The sequence below is a fragment of the Eleutherodactylus coqui genome, chromosome 7, assembly GCF_035609145.1.
Source record: "Eleutherodactylus coqui strain aEleCoq1 chromosome 7, aEleCoq1.hap1, whole genome shotgun sequence".
NCBI lineage: Eukaryota > Metazoa > Chordata > Amphibia > Anura > Eleutherodactylidae > Eleutherodactylus > Eleutherodactylus coqui.
The window spans coordinates 16,298,021-16,320,192 of record NC_089843.1 but is presented as its reverse complement, the minus strand read 5'-3'; the positions used below and the strand labels follow the sequence as shown (position 1 = coordinate 16,320,192).

The 22,172-nt window shown below is 45.3% G+C and overlaps 1 protein-coding gene across 1 annotated transcript in view; it reads right to left on the bottom strand.

The window, feature by feature from the left end:
* Positions 1–10,142: 10,142 nt before the first annotated feature.
* Positions 10,143–22,172, bottom strand: part of LOC136573414 (extracellular calcium-sensing receptor-like) — a 47,776-nt gene continuing 35,746 nt past the window's right edge. The window contains exons 7-8 of the mRNA XM_066574706.1: positions 12,785–12,908; positions 10,143–11,050 (exon numbers count right to left, since the gene is read on the bottom strand). Coding sequence (XP_066430803.1) covers positions 10,143–11,050; positions 12,785–12,908 — 1,032 coding nt within the window. The remainder of the gene's footprint in view (positions 11,051–12,784; positions 12,909–22,172) is intronic.

Genomic DNA, 22,172 nt, shown 5'->3' with positions numbered 1-22,172 from the left:
AATACAGAATTCCTGGAGGTCACAAGGAAATAGGAGAAACCATTAAGGATTTGGTCGATGCTGGGGTTGTGAGGCCTGCAACCACAGCATGGAACAATCCGGTATGGCCTGTGAAGAAAAGTGATGGGTCTTGGAGGATGACTGTCGATTACAGGGAGTTGAATAAACAAACACCTCCCTTGACGGCAGCTGTCCCAGACACCATTACAATTGTGGAGCAGATTCAAAGTCACAGTGGACAATGGTACGCTGTGATTGATATCGCACAAGCGTTCTTCACAATTCCAATAGAAGAAAAGGCGCAAGATCAGTTTGCCTTTACGTGGCAAGGACGTCAATATACGTTCACTCGATTGCCACAAGGTTGGATACATAGTCCAACCATCTGTCACCGGACGGTGGCAGAACATTTGGATGAGTTTGATTTACCATCAGAAATGCAGTTTTCACATTATATCGATGATATAATGATTCAGGGACTGGATGAACAATCTGTAAAGAAACAATTGGACGGATTGTTACATCATCTGCGAGAAAAAGGATGGGAAATAAATGATAGCAAGGTGCAAGGCCCCTCTCAGACGGTGAAATTCTTAGGAATTCAATGGAATAAGGGCCATAGGGAGATTCTCCCTAAGGCAAGGCAGAAAATCTTAAATTTTCCCACTCCGAAAGACAAGAAGGAAACACAATCCTACATAGGATTGTTTGGATTCTGGAGACAACACATTCCGCATCTGGGGCAGCTTCTTGCTCCTCTTTACAAGGTGACTCGCAAGAAGTACGAGTTCACGTGGGGAGAAGAGCAACAGGTTGCATTTGAGGCAGTAAAAGAAGCCATACAACAGGCTGTAGATTTATGGCCTTTACAAGATGGTGAGATAGAACTTCATGTATCAGTTCAGCATATGTATGCAAACTGGTCATTGTGGCAGAAGCAAGGGGGCAAAAGAGTGCCACTAGGCTTCTGGAATCGGAAATTACCAGATGCAGGAGAAAAATACACTCCACTGGAGCAACAGCTGTTGGCATGTTATTGGGCCCTGGTGGATACTGAACAATTGACGACAGGACACATAGTCCTTCTAAGGCCGCAAATACCCATCATGAGTTGGGTATTATCTAATCCAAAGTCCAATCGGATAGGACATGCCCAGGAGCAGAGTATCATTAAGTGGAAATGGTACATCTCGGAAAGAGCGAAAAAAGGTGAAGGGGGGATAGCTGCCCTGCATGAAAAGATAGCTGATATCCCTCCAGATGGTCAGGTTACACCAGTAGCGCAAATGGAGGAATCCCCAGTAAAGTGGGGAATACCTTACTCTGAGTTGACAGACTCCCAAAAAGAGCATGCTTGGTTCACGGATGGTTCGGCCAAGTATATCAGTGGAAGACGTAGATGGAAAAGTGTAGCCTTTAATCCGAAATTAGACAAGACGTTGGTCATGGAAGGAGAAGGTAAGAGTAGTCAATATGCAGAACTTTGTGCAGTATTCTTAGCTCTGAAGCAGGAACAAGGGCAAGAATGTCATTTGTATACGGACTCATGGTCAGTTGCCAATGGTTTGGCCACTTGGATCATGGGATGGAAGAAGAACGACTGGAACATTCATGGTAAGGAATTGTGGGGGAAAGAGCTTTGGCAAGACATAGAGGAATTCATTAGGAGTACCAAAAGTACAGTGTTTCATGTTGATGCTCATGTCCCTCTTGACTCATTGGAACGTTTATTTAATTCTCAAGCAGATGCGGCAGCATCGATTTCTGTTGCCATACAAGAACCTGACAAGGAAAAGGAAGCATGGCTTCAAGGTACAGCTGTTTGGGCTCACCAAAAAAGTGGACACTTGGGAGAGAAGGCCACTTACAGGTGGGCACAAGAAAGAGGTATCCCATTGACGGTGGACATGATCAAACAAGTAATCGCGCAATGTCCAGTATGTCAACATGTGCAAAAACGAGAAGTGCCTCATACAGTAATGGGACACATAGGGAGAGGCCAGTTGCCAGCGCAGATTTGGCAGATGGATTTTGTAGGGCCCCTCCCTGAGAGCAGAGGATGTAAGTATATTTGTACAGCAGTAGATACATTCTCAGGTCTGATGGTGGGATTCCCATGTAAAACAGCAACACAATGGAGTACTTTACGTACTCTGGAAGTTATTACCCAGTATTATGGGACTCCCCTGCAGATCCAGACAGACAATGGTTCACATTTTACCGGAAATCAGGTAAAAGAGTATGCCAGTAAAAACAACATAGAATGGGTATATCATATGCCCTACTATCCACAGGCCGCGGGCCTGGTGGAACGAATGAATGGGTTATTAAAATCTACCCTGAAGAAGCTCACTGAGACCGACAAATATGGTCAATGGAGAGATAATCTGACTGCTGCTTTACAGATTATCAACAACAGGCCCATCACTGATTCTATGACACCCTTAATGCGCATGCTAACACCCAATCTCAGTATAGATGTAGCTAAGGTAGAGACAATCTTATACTGGAAAATTAATCCAGATGCGCAGGCACCTTATAGAGCCACTCCTGCCGCTGCAGGGTTGGATCTATATGCTCTTGATACGGTGGTGATAGCCCCGGGAAAGGTGAGTACTATTCCCACAGGGATAGGATGCAAGATCCCGGAGAATCACTTCGGGCAGATAGCCACTAGATCGAGTTTTGCTCTGAGAAGTGCAGTAGTCCTAGGGGGAGTCATAGATGCAGATTATCAGGGGGAAATTAAAGTAATCATGATAAATTTAGGAACAGATCCTCTGATAATAGGGAAAAAGGAGCGCATGGCACAGCTGCTATTAATACCAGTGTATCTGACACAAGTGGAAGAAGGGGCAGCTCCCACTGAACTTACTGTAAGAGGAGATAAAGGTTTTGGCTCAACTGATGTTACTAATGTAGGGGCCAAAATATGGGTTCAGAATCACCAAGGACCGCCCTCCCCGGCAGAGGTTATTGCTGTGGGGAAAGATCGAACTTTGCTTATTATGCGACCCGGAGTAGAGAAATGGGAATATGTCCCACAAGAAAAGTGCTATTTGCGGGAATAATGCTTGTTTCCTTGCCTTCTCTAGAATCACATAATCATTTTTGGAATCCTTGGCGTCATGTGTTCGGTGTTCGCAGTAGGTGATGCGTGGACGCCAGGGATCCGCGTCAATGACACCGGAAGGAATGATTATTCGTGGGGCTGGAGGAATTCAACCCGAACCAGGAAGCAAGACAACTTCACTTGTGAAGCCAACCAGAAATGTTATATCGTGAATATTACCTTTGATGGGACTATCTGGAGTGGAAATCCATTATCGCATATAAGTTCGACTTACCGTCCTTCATATGCATTGCATAAGGCAACGGGACAAATAAACATTACGTCACTTGTGAAAGTGTCCTGCTGTCAGAGACCAAAAGAGTTGCCATATCTCAATTACTCCCTGGTGATACAATATGTTCAGAATTGTACAAATACGGGAGTGCAGTTTTCATTTCCCTTAAATGAGACAGAAGTAATTACGTGTGGGAATGCAACGGAGATCGAGAATCGGGCCATGTGGGGCCAGTTCCTGGTATTCGTGAACATTAATGCTTCTAAAATAGATCCTGGACATATAAAAAGGGTTCCATCCACCTGTCGCCTGGTGGGACGAGATGCTCAAAAGACTGTTATACAAGCCTCCGTGCAGTTTCCACCCTCAAGGACTTGTCCTACCAAGCGTTCCCGTCGAGCTTGGTATGATACCTTACTCGGAGGCTACGGAGCGCTTTCTGGGACTATTAATGGTTTTGATATAGAGACTTTAGCTAATCGAATGCATAACGCGGGAAGTGGTATTAAAGATGTGCTCACATTGCAGGCTAACTGGATGCCCACTATATGGCAGCCCTTTAGTATGCAAACGGATGTGGACACAATAATGCTTGATTTGCAAGATGCATCTAATAGGTTTTCATATGAAATAAATTCTAACATATCTAATTATGTTAATTGGTCAATATGTACCTTGCAGACCATTTATCAGCAACAACAAAAGAACACACTTCAAACTATGCTCATGACTGGCAATGAGCAAGTATGGAGGACCGTGTTCAATCAGACTATAACTGAGACTGATTGGATACAGTTGGAGGCGCAGAAAATGGTTTGCAATGATATATTATGTAAAGGGACCATATTCATATACAATGTTACTAAAAAGAATGTGATGTGTAAGTTTGTAGTTCTCCCCTTACTTATAGGTGTTCCAGAAGATATGCATTTCTGGGTACCTAGATTTAACGGGATTTACATTGATGACCAAAATAGAACTCATGATTTATCATTGTGTGATGATACATTAGAAGGGACCATATGCAAGGTCCAATCGGCTGTTTATGAACCATGCTTATTACAAAATACGATCAATGTATGTGAATGGACTGTGCTGCCACTCACTTTTAAGATGATGGTTGAAATAGCCCCACAGGAGGTATGTTTGGCAAGTAATCAACCTGTTGTACCTGGGATGGTTGTCCCATTTTCAGGATGCTTGCGAAACGTATCTGCACTTGTTTGGGAAAATGAGACCTTTGTGTTATTACCCGAACAAGACAAGACAGTGGCTGTCAATTGGCAACCACTGCCTTTAAATGTGTCAAATTGGGATCTAAATTTGACCAAATTCAAAAAGTTGTTAGAAGACACAGAAGAAGTACAGCAACATATTAAATTGCTTAATAGATCTTTGGCAACGCATATTGTAAGTACTACTGTAATAGCTGGCAAAATTGTAAAGATGGGATCGGCTATTGCTGATGCCACGTCACACCATTGGTATGACATCTTTATGGGTTATTCATCATCTGCACAAACCACTCTTAATTGGCTAATACATCCTGTTTTGGTATTGGCCATAGTTGTAATACTTTTATCGCTATGGAATTGTTTCATGGCATATAAGGTATTCTGTAGAAAACCAAAAGTTTTAATGGTATCATACGGCAAATAGTGAATGATTAAGGACCGATTGTGACACGTATGGGATACGATTGAACTGGATGATTGTGTAATCAAATAACTAGTTGCCGTATGAGTTAACCAGAACTTCAATGAACTAATGACCTGTCTGAATATTCTGCTCAATGCAGAATATTATCGACATATATGGTAAGACAGCAAGAATGACTCATAATATAACACAGATGTGATAACTTCATGGACAAAATATTCAATATATTGTGTTGCCAATCATCTACTACGCATGTCTAGAACCTGAATAGCCATATTAGAATGACGTATATACCCATAACTGCGCAGAAGCAGATATGCCACGTAGTGTAAGAACGGCATAAATAGCAGTGATCTTCAGGGAAGAGTCGGGACTCATCTTGTGGCCGTTAGACGTACCGGCGTACTCCCGGATCCTCTTGACAATCGTACCTGGAGATCCCCCGATTGCGGAGTGATGCTACAATATCCGGTGACGTATTGATGCTTAACTTTGTTACCCATGTGATCTCAATGCCTATATGTTAATTAACTATTTTACTTACATATACTAAAGAGTAAATAAACTTGTGTTTTATATTTGTCTTACCTCAGACTGTGTGCTTAACGGGTATGTTAATGAGGTTAAAAAATTGCCAAAATCTTGAGCAGGTAAGACAGGGTCTCCCGCGGGGACGGCTCCCGCGGGCTTCTATTGAAGCCTATGGAAGCCGTCCGGATCCGCGGGAGACCTAAAATAGGAATTTAAAGTATTTACCATCCGTAGTGGACCGGGAAGGTCTCCTCTTCCTCACGGCCGCATCTTCCTTGCTTCGGCTCGGCGGATGTGCCCGGCGCATGCGCGCGGCACGTCGACGACGTGCCGGCGACGTGCCGCCGGCGTCAGGAATTCATCCGCCGGCCGAAAATGAAGATCCGGCCGTGAGGAACAGCTGACTTTCCCCGCCCGCGCCGGATAGGTAAATGCTTTTAAATTGCTATTTTCGGCGCTCATGTCCGCGGGGCAGGAGGGACCCGCTGCAGATTCTCCATTGAGAATCTGCAGCGGATCTTATTTTCCCCGTGGACATGAGGCCTAACACCTTCTCACAATGTAATTATGTAGCAGAGGTAAACGTATACTAAAAGTCATATTGCACAAAGTTTGGTGCATAGAAACCAAAGAATTATTTGATCTGTATAGGAGTTCCTGCTTGGATCCATTAAATCTGTTATACAGTTATATTAGTTGTCTAGAGAGAGTTAAGTCTTCTTTGTTCTAAGAAACTCTGACAGTTTAGAGGGGGTGTATTTAGTAAATCCATCTAGTTGTGAAATCCACTTACATTTATTCTATAATTTAATCATTAAAATAGTTGTCAGATAAAATCCCTTTTCCTCATTTCACCCCTCCCTCACATACTGTTAAGGGGGGCTACAACCTCTCTGATGCTGCAGGTTTTGTCTTTTGTTCATGTATATCTAGTTTATGTTAGGGCTATTTTGGATTTTCTGCTCAGCTTTCTCTTGCACTGGTGGGAGTGTCTATGGGAGTGTTCTGCTACCTGTTGCACCTGCTTTGCAATTAGGGAGGGCCTTGATTGTCAATGACTGTGGAACAGTGCTAATTATTTTCAGTTTTCATTGGATGGTTATTGGAATCAGAGCTGGATCTTGGTCTTCTGTTGCACCATTTCATCTCAAGCTAAGCATTGTGGTTATTGGTGGTAGTTGTATTCTTACTTAGCTGTTTTCTTCTTTCCCAGACAGGGACAGCGAGTAGCCGAGGATCATGGGTCAAGAGAGTTGTTATCAGGATGGGACATCTGCTGAAGGCAAGTACAGTCTCTTATTCTGAGTCATATGGGGAAAGTTCCCCTCTCCATCTGTTATTCCACATGTTACTTGTGGTGGTTTATGTTCTTTGCTCCACTGTATTAACATAGCCTAGGAACTTTTTGGCGACCAGTTTCAGTTCATCCTGGTCAGACATGACATAATAATCAGCCAATACTTTTTCTCCGTTTTTTGTTTGTTTTTTCTATCCCATAGAGACATTATGTAACCAGCCTAAAGCACTGGCTATTGAGGTCACTGAGGTCAAGCGGCAGCGTTCAAACCTAACAGGATCAGTTAAAGAACCTAAACTCGAGTTGCAGGATCATTTTTCTGGAAACAGGCAGGAGTTTGTGTCATTTAGAGAGTCCTGGAAATTATATTTTGAATTGCTCACCATATCTTCAGGAGATCAGGCTCAGAGCGTTGGGATGGTTATTTTGAGATTGCAGGGAGACCCTCAGGCCTGGGCCTTTTCCTTACAACCCACTTCTGAGGCTTTATCTTCTGTGGATTAATTTTTTTCTTCCTTATCTATCACAATCTATGTCCATCCAGTTAGCGTGTCTCTGACCGAAGCTAAACTCAGAAGTCTGCAGAAGGGGATGTCTTCCATTGTTGTGGTTTGTGCAGAGTTTTGACACTGGATGACTGAGATTCGGTGGAATGATCCTGCATTATAAAGTCAGTTTTTTGTCAGATTAAGTGACAAAACTAAAGGTCTGCTGGTTTTGTATCCTGCTCCTTGCAGTTTAAGCAACACCATGTCTTTGGCCATCTGAATTGAGCGGCAATTAAGGAAACAGCATAGCGAGCTTTCCTCAAACTCATCTATGGGATTTTGGAATTTACAGATGTGGAAGGACCCAGACAACTGGGTTCTCTTTCCGATGGTACTAGAAAATGAGACAGAATTCAGTTTAGAGGTTGTTGTTTCCTTTGCGGCCAAACTGAGCATTTTGTTGAGGTTTGTCCTCACCAAGGATCTCAGTCAGAAAACTAGGTGGTGTTGAGGTTAGAGGGAAGTTTCCTTTATGTCCGCAGATTGCTTGGATGTCATCCAGGCTGCTCCTTCTCGCTGAGATCCTTTGTGCTGCTGAGAATTTTCCAATTAAGGTATTTCTGGATTATGGAGCTAGAGATAATTAATGTACATCTAAGCTGTCAATCGCATGCGTTTAAAGACCTTAAGATTGTCCTATTCCTGTGTCTACTATTCATGCCACTTCACTGTCTCAAAGTGTTTAAAATATTTTCTCCAGATGTGTGTTTAAAGATTAGATTATTTCATATAGAAACTATCACTTTGTATGTCATGGAGTCCTTTCCTACACAGGCGTCATGGAGTTTATCAGGAACTTTGTTATCATGACAGCCTGGGGCCTAATGAAGGATTCTAAGCCTGGCATGAATTTGAGCCACTTAAGTCCTGACACAAGAATCAAACAGAAATACAAGACCCAGAAGAGCTCAACAGTTATATGGATACAGAAAAATAATTTATGCAGAACCTTCCAGGAGTATTGCACGTGATAATACTATGCTGTAATCCAAGCAGACCCCCAGAATATTCAAACTCTTCTAGGAACTCCTTTCTTAATAACCTGCAGTAATGTGATATCAGAGCAGGTACCTTCATGCACACGGATCCAACCATCATAAAGCATATGAAAGGATAGATTCTAGAGACCATATAGTGTAAAATAAGGTAGCAATAGTATAAGGTTTCACAAAAAACATACATATGTGTAAAGAGAGTTATTTATAGATACCTTTCATCCTCTATAAGCCTGAGTACAGCTGGCTGGAGGACCACCAGAGACTCCAGTCAGGAGGTGAACACGTTATTCAGAAACATCAATCCCAAAGCATTTCAGGGACATATTCCCAAATGAAGCCAAGAAGTCTGTTATATCCCTGAAATGTATTCAGCTGGTTGTTTCGAATAAGGTGTTGATCATTTGACAGGAGATGCTAGTGGTCCTTCAGGCATGCTTAGGCCAACAGTGGTGAGATATCAACCAGTCCCTCTCCTCCGCATATGTACATTTTTCAATATCTTATGCTATTGCTATCTTATTTTACAGTATACTGTATGGCCCCTGATGCCTTTTCTCATATATTTGTTTATCTCTATAAGCCCTGACACTGGCAGAACTTACTAGGCTGCCATTAAAAGTACACTATACTGAAATACTGAAATATTACAGTATATTGTACAATCAATCATTCAATCACAAATTCAAGTTCCCCATAGGGACAAAAAATATTTTTTTAAAGATTTTTTTTTAAGTTATAACAAAATTGAAAAAGATGAAAAGTTAAAAAAAAAAAACACTTTTCCTATTTTTAACATTAGAACAAACATTTAACAAAAGGATATTTAAGGAAATCTCAGTGAAAAATACAGGAAAGGAAAAATAAAGATGCTATGATAGTGTAAAATAACCAAAAATGGGAAAAATATGGTTGACCCTCTCACTTGGAAAAGTTGTGGTAAGCATGAGCACAACTACAGTAAACCAACTCAAAACAACAGATAGGGTGATGATGGATATTTTACACTCCGAAACTACAATCTCTTGTCCTGATGCACCGTGAGAGCCATCCTCAGAGCTCCAAAAATGGGTCAAGAATGGAAACCAGAAAATCAGAACTTGGCTCTGCGCCCAAAAGGACTACATGTTTCTTGTCTGGATCGGGGTTTTCCTCAAGCCTGAAGAAGACCCCAATTCAGGGTTTAAACATGTAGCTCTTTTTATATCTTGTTTAATACAAAAATGCTGTTAAGTTTTAGGGTGCTTTTCGGCAATGTGTGTGTATTGGGATCAGCGCCGAGTTCTGTCATTTTCTGTTTACAAATCATATTTGTTCAGTACAAGTCCGATATTTTAATATATTGCATTATTTATCCTAGATGGTGAATGTGGTCAGAAAAATACACATAGTGCCAGAATTGTGCTGCTTTCGTCATTTCATCTCAAAAAAAATCTGATGAGTCAGAGAAGCTATGTGACCATTCTGGTTGGTACTGGAGGGTTGCGTGAATGTGATTCTGAGTTAATAGGACCAGTAACGACATGTATAATTAGCAGTATTTTATTAACATAATTATATTAATATAGTGATCCAGAATAAATACAAAGAATCATAATTTAGGCTCATTTATTGTTGTTCATGTGATGGACACTGGTAAATCTGGAATTGCTGAAACAGTTAAATCACTTGAAGGAAAAAGTGATGAGCCATATCAGAGTATTGGAAATCTTGTGATTATCATGTAACTCGATCAAACAATATTCTTGTAATGTGATAATATAAGTTATGACTTGATTTTCTGCATTATTATATTTTTTGAGTTGAGATCCGATTTTAGAAGAATAATATACACTTTTGGAAAAAATATGCAGCCAAGAACTCCAGCACAGGAGGTCAATATGGCAAATATCTCCACAACCACCATGTATTTCCCTCTGGTACTCAGATAAGCCGGGATCATCGTGATCCAGACACTGCAGAACAGCAGCATGCTGAAGGTGATGTACTTGGCCTCATTAAAACTGTCCGGTAATGTCCTCACCATGAAAGCCATAACAAAGCTCACAGCTGCCAGGAGCCCCATATAACCCAACATGGAGTAGAACCAGATATCTGAGCCTTCATTACACTGAATGATGATCTTCCCAGGATAAGTGTGATGATCAAACTCTACATATGGAGGTGAAACCAACAACCAAATAACACAAATGAGAACTTGTACAGAAGAACACACCAAGATGACATAATTAGATACTTTGAATGAGACAAGCTTCCCCAAGGAGCTGCCGGGTTTGGTGGCTTTGAAGGCAATGCAGACGGTGACAGTCTTGGCCAAAACAGAAGAAACCCCGATGGAGAATAAGATCCCAAATGATGTTTGTCTCAGTAAGCAAGTTATGTGCACTGGACAACCAAGGAAGAAGAAGACACAGAGAAAGCTCAGGAAGATGGAGACCAGGAGGATGAAGCTCAGAGTCTGATTATTGGCTTTTACAATTGGAGTGTCCCAGTAATAAATGAAGAGTCCTGATATAAATAATGTTACAGCAGAAAGAAATAAAGCAAATCCAGAAAAAACATAAACCAAAATGTCCTTCTCATAAGATAGAAACTCATATAATTTGGGGACACATTTCACTTTCTTCCCATCGGGCCACTCTTCTTCAAGACATTTATGACAAATCTCACTGTCTATAATAGCAACAAAAGGGGTAGATTTAGCATACAGTATTGTTACAGAACAGTGATAATACTATATATACCAAAGGTACTTAACAGGCAGAGCAGGGTCCGAATGCAGATCTCAGCCAACAGATGCCTGCACCAGAAAAAGAAGCCATTGCTAGTTCCCTGCAGTGATTTACTAAGTTTGTAAACAATGGGGCTGTGTATGGCTACAGGTGTACTGCGCACGGATCATATCACACACACACGGACATGTGCAGTGTGACTTTTTTTTTTTTTCAAATTTCCCACTCTGTTTCAGAATGGGGTTGCATATGAAAATGCTCCCATATGCAGTGTATTGTGTATGGAAAGCGTGGTATGCAAAGAAATAGAGCATGCTGCAATGTCTCTGTCATGCATATCGACATGCAGTGTTTTCATTTGCATAGATCAATGAAAGTCCATTGACTCCATCTGGCTAGTTAGAAGCCTCTAATGTGTGTCAGGAAAGGTATCATCCCTTAAGGAGAGGCCCTATGAGTTGAGGATACTTATAAGGTCAAGCAAGCTTCTCTAGAAACAGCTGTCTGTGTATGGTTTTCTGGCTTTTCATCAATTCCCAATCATCGTTATAAAGACCTGTATAATGGGTCTGACATTGTTTTGCAGGAATGCTGCATTTAATATGTGACCCTGCAGAGGTATTGTCCCAATCACTGGGACACGCAACATTGAACAATGTTGACATCTATAGAAATCTGCTCAAGAGTTCAACCAAGGCTGTTGTGTGGAATAGTGCCTACTCTAAAGGTGCTTTTAGACTGAATGATTATATGTTTCAGAAAATCATTGAAGCAAGCAAAACTGAAAATCTAGTCAACAACTGAATGACAAACAAGAATAGCGAGATTCGTTGTTCAGTTTCAGCCAGCATAAAAGTTTGCTCAGGCTTGTGCCCTTGTTGGGCAATTTATACACTGATCGTTCACATAGGAATGTGAAACACTAAATAATAAGTCAACAGAAAACTTGCAGTCTAAACAGGCAGCCGATGTGTGAACAAGCTGATGATGACATCACCAGCTCATTCATTCAAGCAGATGAGACTCGTCAGGTTCTCCTTGTGTCTAAAAGGGCCATTAGTTTGATGCCAAGTGTTTCCTGTGTACATACCCTCTTTGTTAACCTCTTGCTGTGCCGTCTGCTCTACATTTACAGCACGGTAAACTGTATTTAAAAGGTTATCCAGGCTGAGAAAACTCCTCACCATTGGATACACGATGAAGCCAAGAGACTTGCTAAAATAATTGCTGTATTGGAATTCTGCTTTTCTGCAACATTTTAATCTCACTCGGACAGAATTTCTGTAATTCAACCCGCCTTTTAAAAAGTTTGGCGCATCTTTTACTTTACTTTCCTGTTTACTAAGACTGATGTTCAAAAACATTTTGTTTTAGTGAATTTGACCCAACGGGTCAGAAAAAGGAAGCAGATGAAATGATTTCCATCAAATTGACTAAAAGGCGCACAGTTCTGTCATGTTTTTACCTGACTGGCAGACAGTGAGAATCTTCATCTGATATGACCAGACGGAGAGTAACACTTTGCGCCAGCATTAACACAACTGTCCATTTCCATCACACCGTGCTGTGAAATCCCACCTCTACTTGTGGGGGATTTATTTTACCTATACATGATAATTTTCAGCCTCTGTTCCTGCCTGCAGGTTAGTATATCCATGGTCTGCAATATTCTTACCTGTTATATTGGACACTTCACCCTCAGAACATGGAACACAGTCATAGCAGCAGACATGATATCCTCCATTAGGACGTTTTCTGTATCCCGGAGAACATCGATCGTTACAGCGAGACTGCGGCTTCTTGAAGAGAAGAAATATAAAGAGAAATACAGGGTGGTCCAAAGGTATGGGAGTACCTGAATTATCGGAAAACAGTGGATGGGAATGCCATCCTGTGTTTGCCATATTGCTAAGGGCCAGGGGACATATCTGAGAGGGGCGATGTCAAACATAGTTGACATTTTGAAAGCAGCCATCTTGAAACCAAGTCAATATTTTCAAATGGAAAGTAGTGCATGTGGTATATGTATCTGAGAATTTTATGGGAAACCCAAATCTATATTTAAGTGCCATGTATCTTTATTCCTGACAAAGTTATAAATGTTTCAATGCTCAATGTCCTCAGGGTTGTATCGAATCATCAAGGTTCCTCTTTTCCATTCACAATGCACTGAGAGCAGCACCTCAGCAGAAATGCTTGGGCAGGCGTCCAGCATCCAGGATCCGCTCTGGAGTTTCACTACATAAACCCTGAACTTGAAATTACCCCACAGGTAGAAGTCCAATTAGGTAAGATCCAGCAAGCGCAGGGGCTATTCTACTGGCCCACGATGCCCAATCCAATTCGCAAAAAACTGCTGATCTAAAAACTTGTGGACATCATGTTCACAATGTGGGGGGCACCATGCCGGAATGTACCATCTTCATTGCACAGTGATGGAACACCTAGCCATGTAACAATTGCAGATACTTACCAGCAATAAGGTTACCATTGATAAAGAAGGGGTCCACTATCTTCGTACCTACCTCACTATGACCTTCTGTGTGCCAACCATTTTAGAGGCATCTATCCATTGCATCATTAGTGAATATTTTGTTTGTTCACCTCCTCGCTCACCGAGAAGTAGTATATCTGTAAAATGTGGGTCTTTCTGCTATTGCTTCAACACGCATTCTGCAAATTCAACATGATGATCGGAACCATCCTCATTGAGATGATGCAGCAACTGGTTCTTGTATGAGTGCCATTTGTGTGCAGCCAGTATCCGCCTGATGGTGGTTAGGCTCACCTGCTGTCCTGTGTTTCAGATTCCGGGGCTATAATGTGGGCTCTTGCAGAAGGACACCAGGATGGCCATTGTTGTTGCTTTGTCTGTGGCAATAAAGAAATAAAGCTAGGTCACCTTAAATTTGGATCCCTCATGAAATTCTCTACCAGATACATATGTCATAAGCACCCATTCCCATTTGAAAATATCAATTTGAGTACTAGATGTTGGCTTTCAAAATGGCTGCTGTGTTGGACACCTCCCCCCTCCCTCCCCCATGCCACACACAGGATGGCATTCCCAACCGCCATTTTCCATTGATTCGGGTGTAAATGAGAAGTTAATATAAGAAAAGGAGTCCTATCCAGCGCTGACTTTAGGTTAGATAATTCTAATTGGCAAAGGCTAAAAATACCCGTAAGTAATGTCACCTAAAATATAGCCAAAATACTTTATTATGTAAAAAGACACAGAAAACCTCAAATAATATTTAAAATAAAGGCCAAATGAGATGTGACTAGTAGTCATCAGTTAGTATCATGTGTGTAACTGTGCATGTACACACCAAAACATAGGCCTGGATGGCCAACTTCCAAAAGCCTATGTAAAGATTAGTTAATCAGCACCACCAAAACCCTATTAGAACCCAATCTATAGCCTCCCCGACATGTTTCACCTTGCGGAGTCCTCAGGGGGAACAACAACCAGCGCTGTAGTGGGCCGAGCGCTGAACTGATAACTCTTAAATAGAAAAGAAGCGGAACAATCTTTTGAGTAGCCAATCTAGACCAGAGACAAGGCAGCAGCAAATAACGATGTGAGAAAATCTTGACAGACAGTGAATGGGGCTATAGTTTGACCAATCCCATATCGGTGGCTCCACCAATCATAGTGTTTTGCCAGAGCATGCCCAGTGCATAAAAGGCGCGGCTATCTCAATAGAGCGTGTGCATACACTTAGAAAAATAAATGAATGTTGTCCCCTTCTTATAAAGGACTCACAAGTCATGTCCCTTTTTCATAGCCTGCTTATAATATTTTTCATATTTGAAATGTTATTAGAGATGAGCGAACACCAAAATGCTCGGGTGTTCGTTATTCGAAACGAACTTCCCGCGATGTTCGAGGGTTTGTTTCGAATAACGAACCCCATTGAAGTCAATGGGCGACCGGAGCATTTTTGTATTTCGCCGATGCTCGCTAAGGTTTTCATGTGTGAAAATCTGGGCAATTCAAGAAAGTGATGGGAACGACACAGCAACGGATAGGGCAGGCGAGGGGCTACATGTTGGGCTGCATCTCAAGTTCACAGGTCCCACTATTAAGCCACAATACCGGCAAGAGTGGGCCCCCCCCCCCCTCCCAACAACTTTTACTTCTGAAAAGCCCTCATTAGCATGGCATACCTTTGCTAAGCACCACACTACCTCCAACAAAGCACAATCACTGCCTGCATGACACTCCACTGACACTTCTCCTGGGTTACATGCTGCCCAACTGCCCCCCCCCCCCCCTCCCCCCCACAGCGCACACCAAAGTGTCCCTGCGCAGCCTTCAGCTGCCCTCATGCCACACCACCCTCATGTCTATTTAGAAGTGCGTCTGCCATGACGAGGGACCGCAGGCACACACTGCAGAGGTTGGCACGGCTAGGCAGCGACCCTCTTTAAAAGTGGCGGGGCGATAGCCCACAATGCTGTACAGAAGCAATGAGAAATAGAATCCTGTGCCACCGCCATCAGGAGCTGCACACGTGGGCATAGCAATGGGGAACCTATGTGCCACACACTATTCATTCTGTCAAGGTGTCTGCATGCCCCAGTCAGACCGCGGTTTTTAATTCATAGACACAGGCAGGTACAACTCCCTATTGTGAAGTCCCTGTGGACCCACAGCATGGGTGGCTCCCTGGAACCCACCGGCGGTACACAAAAATATCCCATTGCATTGCCCAACACAGCTGAGGTAGTAATGTCGTGCTTAATGCAGGTGGGCTTCGGCCCACACTGCATGCCCCAGTCTGACTGGGGTTCTTTTCAAGTGTACAGATGTAGTAAAAACTCCGTGTGCACCTACAGCATGGGTGGGTGCCAGGAAGCCACCGGCGGTACATAGAAATATCCCATTGCATTGCCCAACACAGCTGAGGTAGTAATGTCGTGCTTAATGCAGGTGGGCTTCGGCCCACACTGCATGCCCCAGTCAGACTGGGGTTCTTTTCAAGTGTACAGATGTAGTAAAAACTCCGTGTGCACCTACAGCATGGGTGGGTGCCAGGAAGCCACCGGCGGTACATAGAAATATCCCATTGCATTGCCCAACACAGCTGAGGTAGTAATGTCGTGCTTAATACAGGTGGGCTTCGGCCCACACTGCATGCCCCAGTCAGACTGGGGTTCTTTTCAAGTGTACAGATGTAGTAAAAACTCAGTGTGCACCTACAGCATGGGTGGGTACCAGGAAGCCACCGGCGGTACATAGAAATATCCCATTGCATTGCCCAACACAGCTGAGGTAACGTCAGCTGTAATACAGGTGGGCTAAAAATTCATTTGATTACACTGTAGGCGAGGGCCCACAAAAATTGCTGTATCAACAGTACTAATGTACATCCAAAAAATTGGCCATGGCCAGCCAAGAGGGCAGGTGAAACCCATTAATCGCTTTGGTTAATGTGGCTTAAGTGGTAACTAGGCCTGGAGGCAGCCCAGTTTAACGAAAAATTGGTTCAAGTTAAAGTTCCAACGCTTTTCAGCGCATTGAAACTTTTAAAAATTGTTCAGAAAAATAATTTGAGTGAGCCTTGTGGCCCTAAGAAAAATTGCCCGTTCAGCGTGATTACGTGAGGTTTCAGGAGGAGGAGCAGGAGGAGGAGGAGGAATATTAGACACAGATTGATGAAGCAGAAATGTCCCCGTTTTGGATGGTGAGAGAGAACGTAGCTTCCATCCGCGGGTGCAGCCTACGTATTGCTTACGTATCCTTGCTGTCCGCTGGTGGAGAAGAGAAGTCTGGCGAAATCCAGGCTTTGTTCATCTTGATGAGTGTTAGCCTGTCGGCACTGTCGGTTGACAAGCGGCTACGCTTATCTGTGATGATTCCCCCAGCCGCACTAAACACCCTCTCCGACAAGACGCTAGCCGCAGGACAAGCAAGCACCTCCAGGGCATACAGCGCGAGTTCAGGCCACGTGTCCAGCTTCGACACCCAGTAGTTGTAGGTGGCAGAGGCGTCACGGAGGACGGTCGTGCGATCGGCTACGTACTCCCTCACCATCCTTTTACAGTGCTCCCGCCGACTCAGCCTTGACTGGGGAGCGGTGACACAGTCTTGGTGGGGAGCCATAAAGCTGTCCAGGCCCTTAAAGACTGTTGCACTGCCTGGGATGTACATGCTGCTCGATCTCCGCACCTCCCCTGCTACCTTGCCCTCGGTACTGCGCCTTCTGCCACTAGCGCTGTCGGCTGGGAATTTTACCATCAGCTTGTCCGCAAGGGTCCTGTGGTATAGCAACACTCTCGAACCCCTTTCCTCTTCGGGAATGAGAGTGGGCAGGTTCTCCTTATAGCGTGGGTCGAGCAGTGTGTACACCCAGTAATCCGTTGTGGCCAGAATGCGTGCAACGCGAGGGTCACGAGAAAGGCATCCTAACATGAAGTCAGCCATGTGTGCCAGGGTACCTGTACGCAACACATGGCTGTCTTCACTAGGAAGATCACTTTCAGGATCCTCCTCCTCCTCCTCCTCCTCCTCCTCCTCCTCAGGCCATACACGCTGAAAGGATGACAGGCAATCAGCCGGTGTACCGTCAGCAGCGGGCCAAGCTGTCTCTTCCCCCTCCTCCTCATCCTCCTCATGCTCCTCCTCCTCCTCCTGTACGCGCTGAGAAATAGACAGGAGGGTGCTCTGACTATCCAGCGACATACTGTCTTCCACCGCCCCCGTTTCCGAGCGCAAAGCAGCTGCCTTTATGCTTTGCAGGGAATTTCTCAAGATGCATAGCAGAGGAATGGTGACGCTAATGATTGCAGCATCGCCGCTCACCACCTGGGTAGACTCCTCAAAATTGCCAAGGACATGGCAGATGTCTGCCAACCAGGCCCACTCTTCTGAAAAGAAATGAGGAGGCTGACTCCCACTGCGCCGCCCATGTTGGAGTTGGAATTCGACTATAGCTCTACGCTGTTCATAGAGCCTGGCCAACATGTGGAGCGTAGAGTTCCACCGTGTGGGCACGTCGCACAGCAGTCGGTGCACTGGCAGCTTAAAGCGATGTTGCAGGGTGCGCAGGGTGGCAGCGTCCGTGTGGGACTTGCGGAAATGTGCACAGAGCCGGCGCGCCTTTACGAGCAGGTCTGACAAGCGTGGGTAGCTTTTCAGAAAGCGCTGAACCACCAAATTTAAGACGTGGGCCAGGCATGGCACGTGCGTGAGGCTGCCGAGCTGCAGAGCCGCCACCAGGTTACGGCCGTTGTCACACACGACCATGCCCGGTTGGAGGCTCAGCGGCGAAAGCCAGCGGTCGGTCTGCTGTGTCAGACCCTGCAGCAGTTCGTGGGCCGTGTGCCTCTTATCTCCTAAGCTGAGTAGTTTCAGCACGGCCTGCTGACGCTTGCCCACCGCTGTGCTGCCACACCGCGCGACACCGACTGCTGGCGACATGCTGCTGCTGACACATCTTGATTGCGAGACAGAGGTTGCGGAGGAGGAGGAGGAGGAGGGTGCTTTAGTGGAGGAAGCATACACCTCCGCAGATACCACCACCGAGCTGGGGCCCGCAATTCTGGGGGTGGGTAGGACGTGAGCGGTCCCAGGCTCTGACTCTGTCCCAGCCTCCACTAAATTCACCCAATGTGCCGTCAGGGAGATGTAGTGGCCCTGCCCGCCTGTGCTTGTCCACGTGTCCGTTGTTAAGTGGACCATGGCAGTAACCGCGTTGGTGAGGGCGCGTACAATGTTGCGGGAGACGTGGTCGTGCAGGGCTGGGACGGCACATCGGGAAAAGTAGTGGCGACTGGGAACTGAGTAGCGCGGGGCCGCCGCCTCCATGATACTTTTGAAGGACTCCGTTTCCACAACCCTATACGGCAGCATCTCAAGGCTGATAAATTTTGCTATGCGGACGGTTAACGTTTGAGCGTGCGGGTGCGTGGCGGCGTACTTGCGCTTGCGCTCCAACAGTTGCGCAAGCGACGGCTGGACGGTGCGCTGAACTACACTGGTGGATGGGGCCGAGGACAGCGGTGGTGAGGGTGTGGGTGCAGGCCATGAGGCGGTAGTGCCCGTGTCCTGAGAGGGGGGTTGCATCTCAGTGGCAGGTTGGGGCACAGGGGGAGAGGCAGGGGTGCAAACCGGAGGCGGTGAACGGCCTTCGTCCCACCTTGTGGGGTGCTTGGCCATCATATGTCTGCGCATGCTGGTGGTGGTGAGGCTGTTGGTGTTGGCTCCCCGGCTGAGCTTTGCGCGACAAAGGTTGCACACCACTGTTCGTCGGTCGTCAGGCGTCTCTGTGAAAAACTGCCAGACCTTAGAGCACCTCGGCCTCTGCAGGGTGGCATGGCGCGAGGGTGCGCTTTGGGAAACAGTTGGTGGATTATTCGGTCTGGCCCTGCCTCTACCCCTGGCCACCGCACTGCCTCTTGCAATCTGCCCTGCTGCTGCCCGTGCCTCCCCCTCTGAAGACCTGTCCTGTGTAGGCGTTGCACACCAGGTGGGGTCAGTCACCTCATCGTCCAGCTGCTCTTCCTCCGAATCCTCTGTGCGCTGCTCCCTCGAACTTACTGCCCTTACTACTACCTCACTGCAAGACAACTGTGTCTCATCGTCATCGTCCTCCTCACACACAGAAAGTTCTTGAGACAGTTGGCGGAAGTCCCCAGCCTCTTCCCCCGGACCCCGGGAACTTTCGAATGGTTGGGCATCAGTGACGATAAACTCCTCTGGTGGGAGAGGAACCACTCCTGCCCAATCTAAGCAGGGGCCCGAGAACAGTTCCTGGGAGTGTTCCCGCTCCTGAGCAGGTGTCATTGTAGTGGAGTGAGGAGGCTGGGAGGAAGGAGGAGCAGCAGACAGAGGATTCGGATTTGCAGCAGTGGACGGCGCAGAACTGCGGGTGGACGATAGGTTGCTCGAAGCACTTTCTGCCATCCAGGACAGGACCTGCTCACACTGCTCATTTTCTAATAACCGTCTCCCGCGTGGACCCATTAATTGGGCGATGAATGTGGGGACGCCAGAAACGTGCCTCTCTCCTAATCGCGCAGCAGTCGGCTGCGACACACCTGGATCAGGAGCTCGGCCTGTGCCCACACCCTGACTTGGCCCTCCGCGTCCTCGGCCGCGTCCACGTCCTCTAGGCCTACCCCTACCCCTCAGCATGCTGTATTACCAGTGATTTGATTTCACAGGCAGGAAATAAATTGGCGCAAGACTGCAGGCCAAATATAATTTTTTCCCTTTTTTGAAAACGAAAGGCCCCACTGCCTCTATTGAATGAATAATCTAAGTTTAATAACTGTGCTGTGTCCCTGCTAATGTGTCACAGAACTTGAGGGTAGCAGAGTTATTAACTCTGGCAGAGCAGGTATTTTTTTCCCAATTAAGGAAAGCAAATGGCGAAGCCAGCAGTAAACCGTAGCTGGGTGCGTCTGATTTTTTAACGTCGTACACGCAGCTCACACGTGTCCACAGCCCTTAGGACGGACAGAGGCAGGACAAATAGATTTCGTTTCCCTTTTTTTACACCAAAAGGACCCACTGCATATATTCAATGAATAATCTAAGTTTAATAACTGTGCTGTGTCCCTGCTAATGTGTCACAGAACTTGAGGGTAGCAGAGTTATTAACTCTGGCAGAGCAGGTATTTTCTTCCCAATTAAGGAAAGCAAATGGCGAAGCCAGCAGTAAACCGTAGCTGGGTGCGTCTGATTTTTTAACGTTGTACACGCAGCTCACACGTGTCCACAGCCCTTAGGACGGACAAAGGCAGGACAAATAGATTTCGTTTCCCTTTTTTTACACCAAAAGGACCCACTGCCTCTATTGAATGAATAATCTAAGTTTAATAACTGTGCTGTGTCCCTGCTAATGTGTCACAGAACTTGAGGGTAGCAGAGTTATTAACTCTGGCAGAGCAGGTATTTTTTTCCCAATTAAGGAAAGCAAATGGCGAAGCCAGCAGTAAACGGTAGCTGGGTGCGTCTGATTTTTTAACGTTGTACACGCAGCTCACACGTGTCCACAGCCCTTAGGACGGACAGAGGCAGGACAAATAGATTTCGTTTCCCTTTTTTTACACCAAAAGGACCCACTGCGTATATTCAATGAATAATAACTGTGTTGTGGCCCTGCCTACACAATTCTTTCCCTGTAGTATCAATGGAGGGTGCAATGCTCTGCAGAGGCGATTTTGAGAAAAAAAAAAATATGCAGCACAGCTAACAGCAGCCAGCACAGTACTGCACACGGTTAAATATGGCCCTAGAAAGGACCGTTGAGGTTCTTGAAGGCTACACTCACTCCTAACACTCTCCCTGCCTATCCAACACTTCTGTCCCTAATGCCGGGTGCAACGCTCTGCAGAGGCGATTTTGAGAAAAAAAAAAAAAGGCACTGCTAACAGCAGCCAACACACAGGTATTACTGGCCCTAATAAGGACCTTTGGGGTTCTTGAAGCCTACACTAACTGCTATTTCTCTCCCTACAGCAGCTCCGGTACCAGCAGCACTGTCCCTCATCTAACTCACAAGGCATCTGAGGCGAGCCGCGGGAGGGGCCGACTTTTATATTCGGGTGACATCTGATCTTCCCAGCCACTCACTGCAGGGGGGTGGTATAGGGCTTGAACGTCACAGGGGGAAGTTGTAATGCCTTCCCTGTCTTTCAATTGGCCAGAAAAGCGCGCTAACGTCTCAGGGAAGGAAGTGAAAGTAACCGGAACACCGCATGGTGTTCGTTACGAATAACGAACATCCCGAACACCCTAATATTCGCACGAATATCAAGCTCGGACGAATACGTTCGCTCATCTCTAAATGTTATGTCTATTTTTGCAATGTTATAGTTGAAGTGTCGTGCCGGAGGAAGTAGTTTATAAATGTGCCTATAGTAAGGTGGTGTTCATTTACAAAAGAAAAAAAACGCTCCTGTTTAGGTCTGTGTGACTGGTGTGCATGATGTATGTGTATGGCTGGAGGCTTCTGTTTCTCCAAGTCTCTTTCCAGTATTAGTCCTCTGTCCCAGTCTGTTTCAGTAGGCGGGGCATTCCTTTCATCTTTCTTTAGTCACGGACTGCA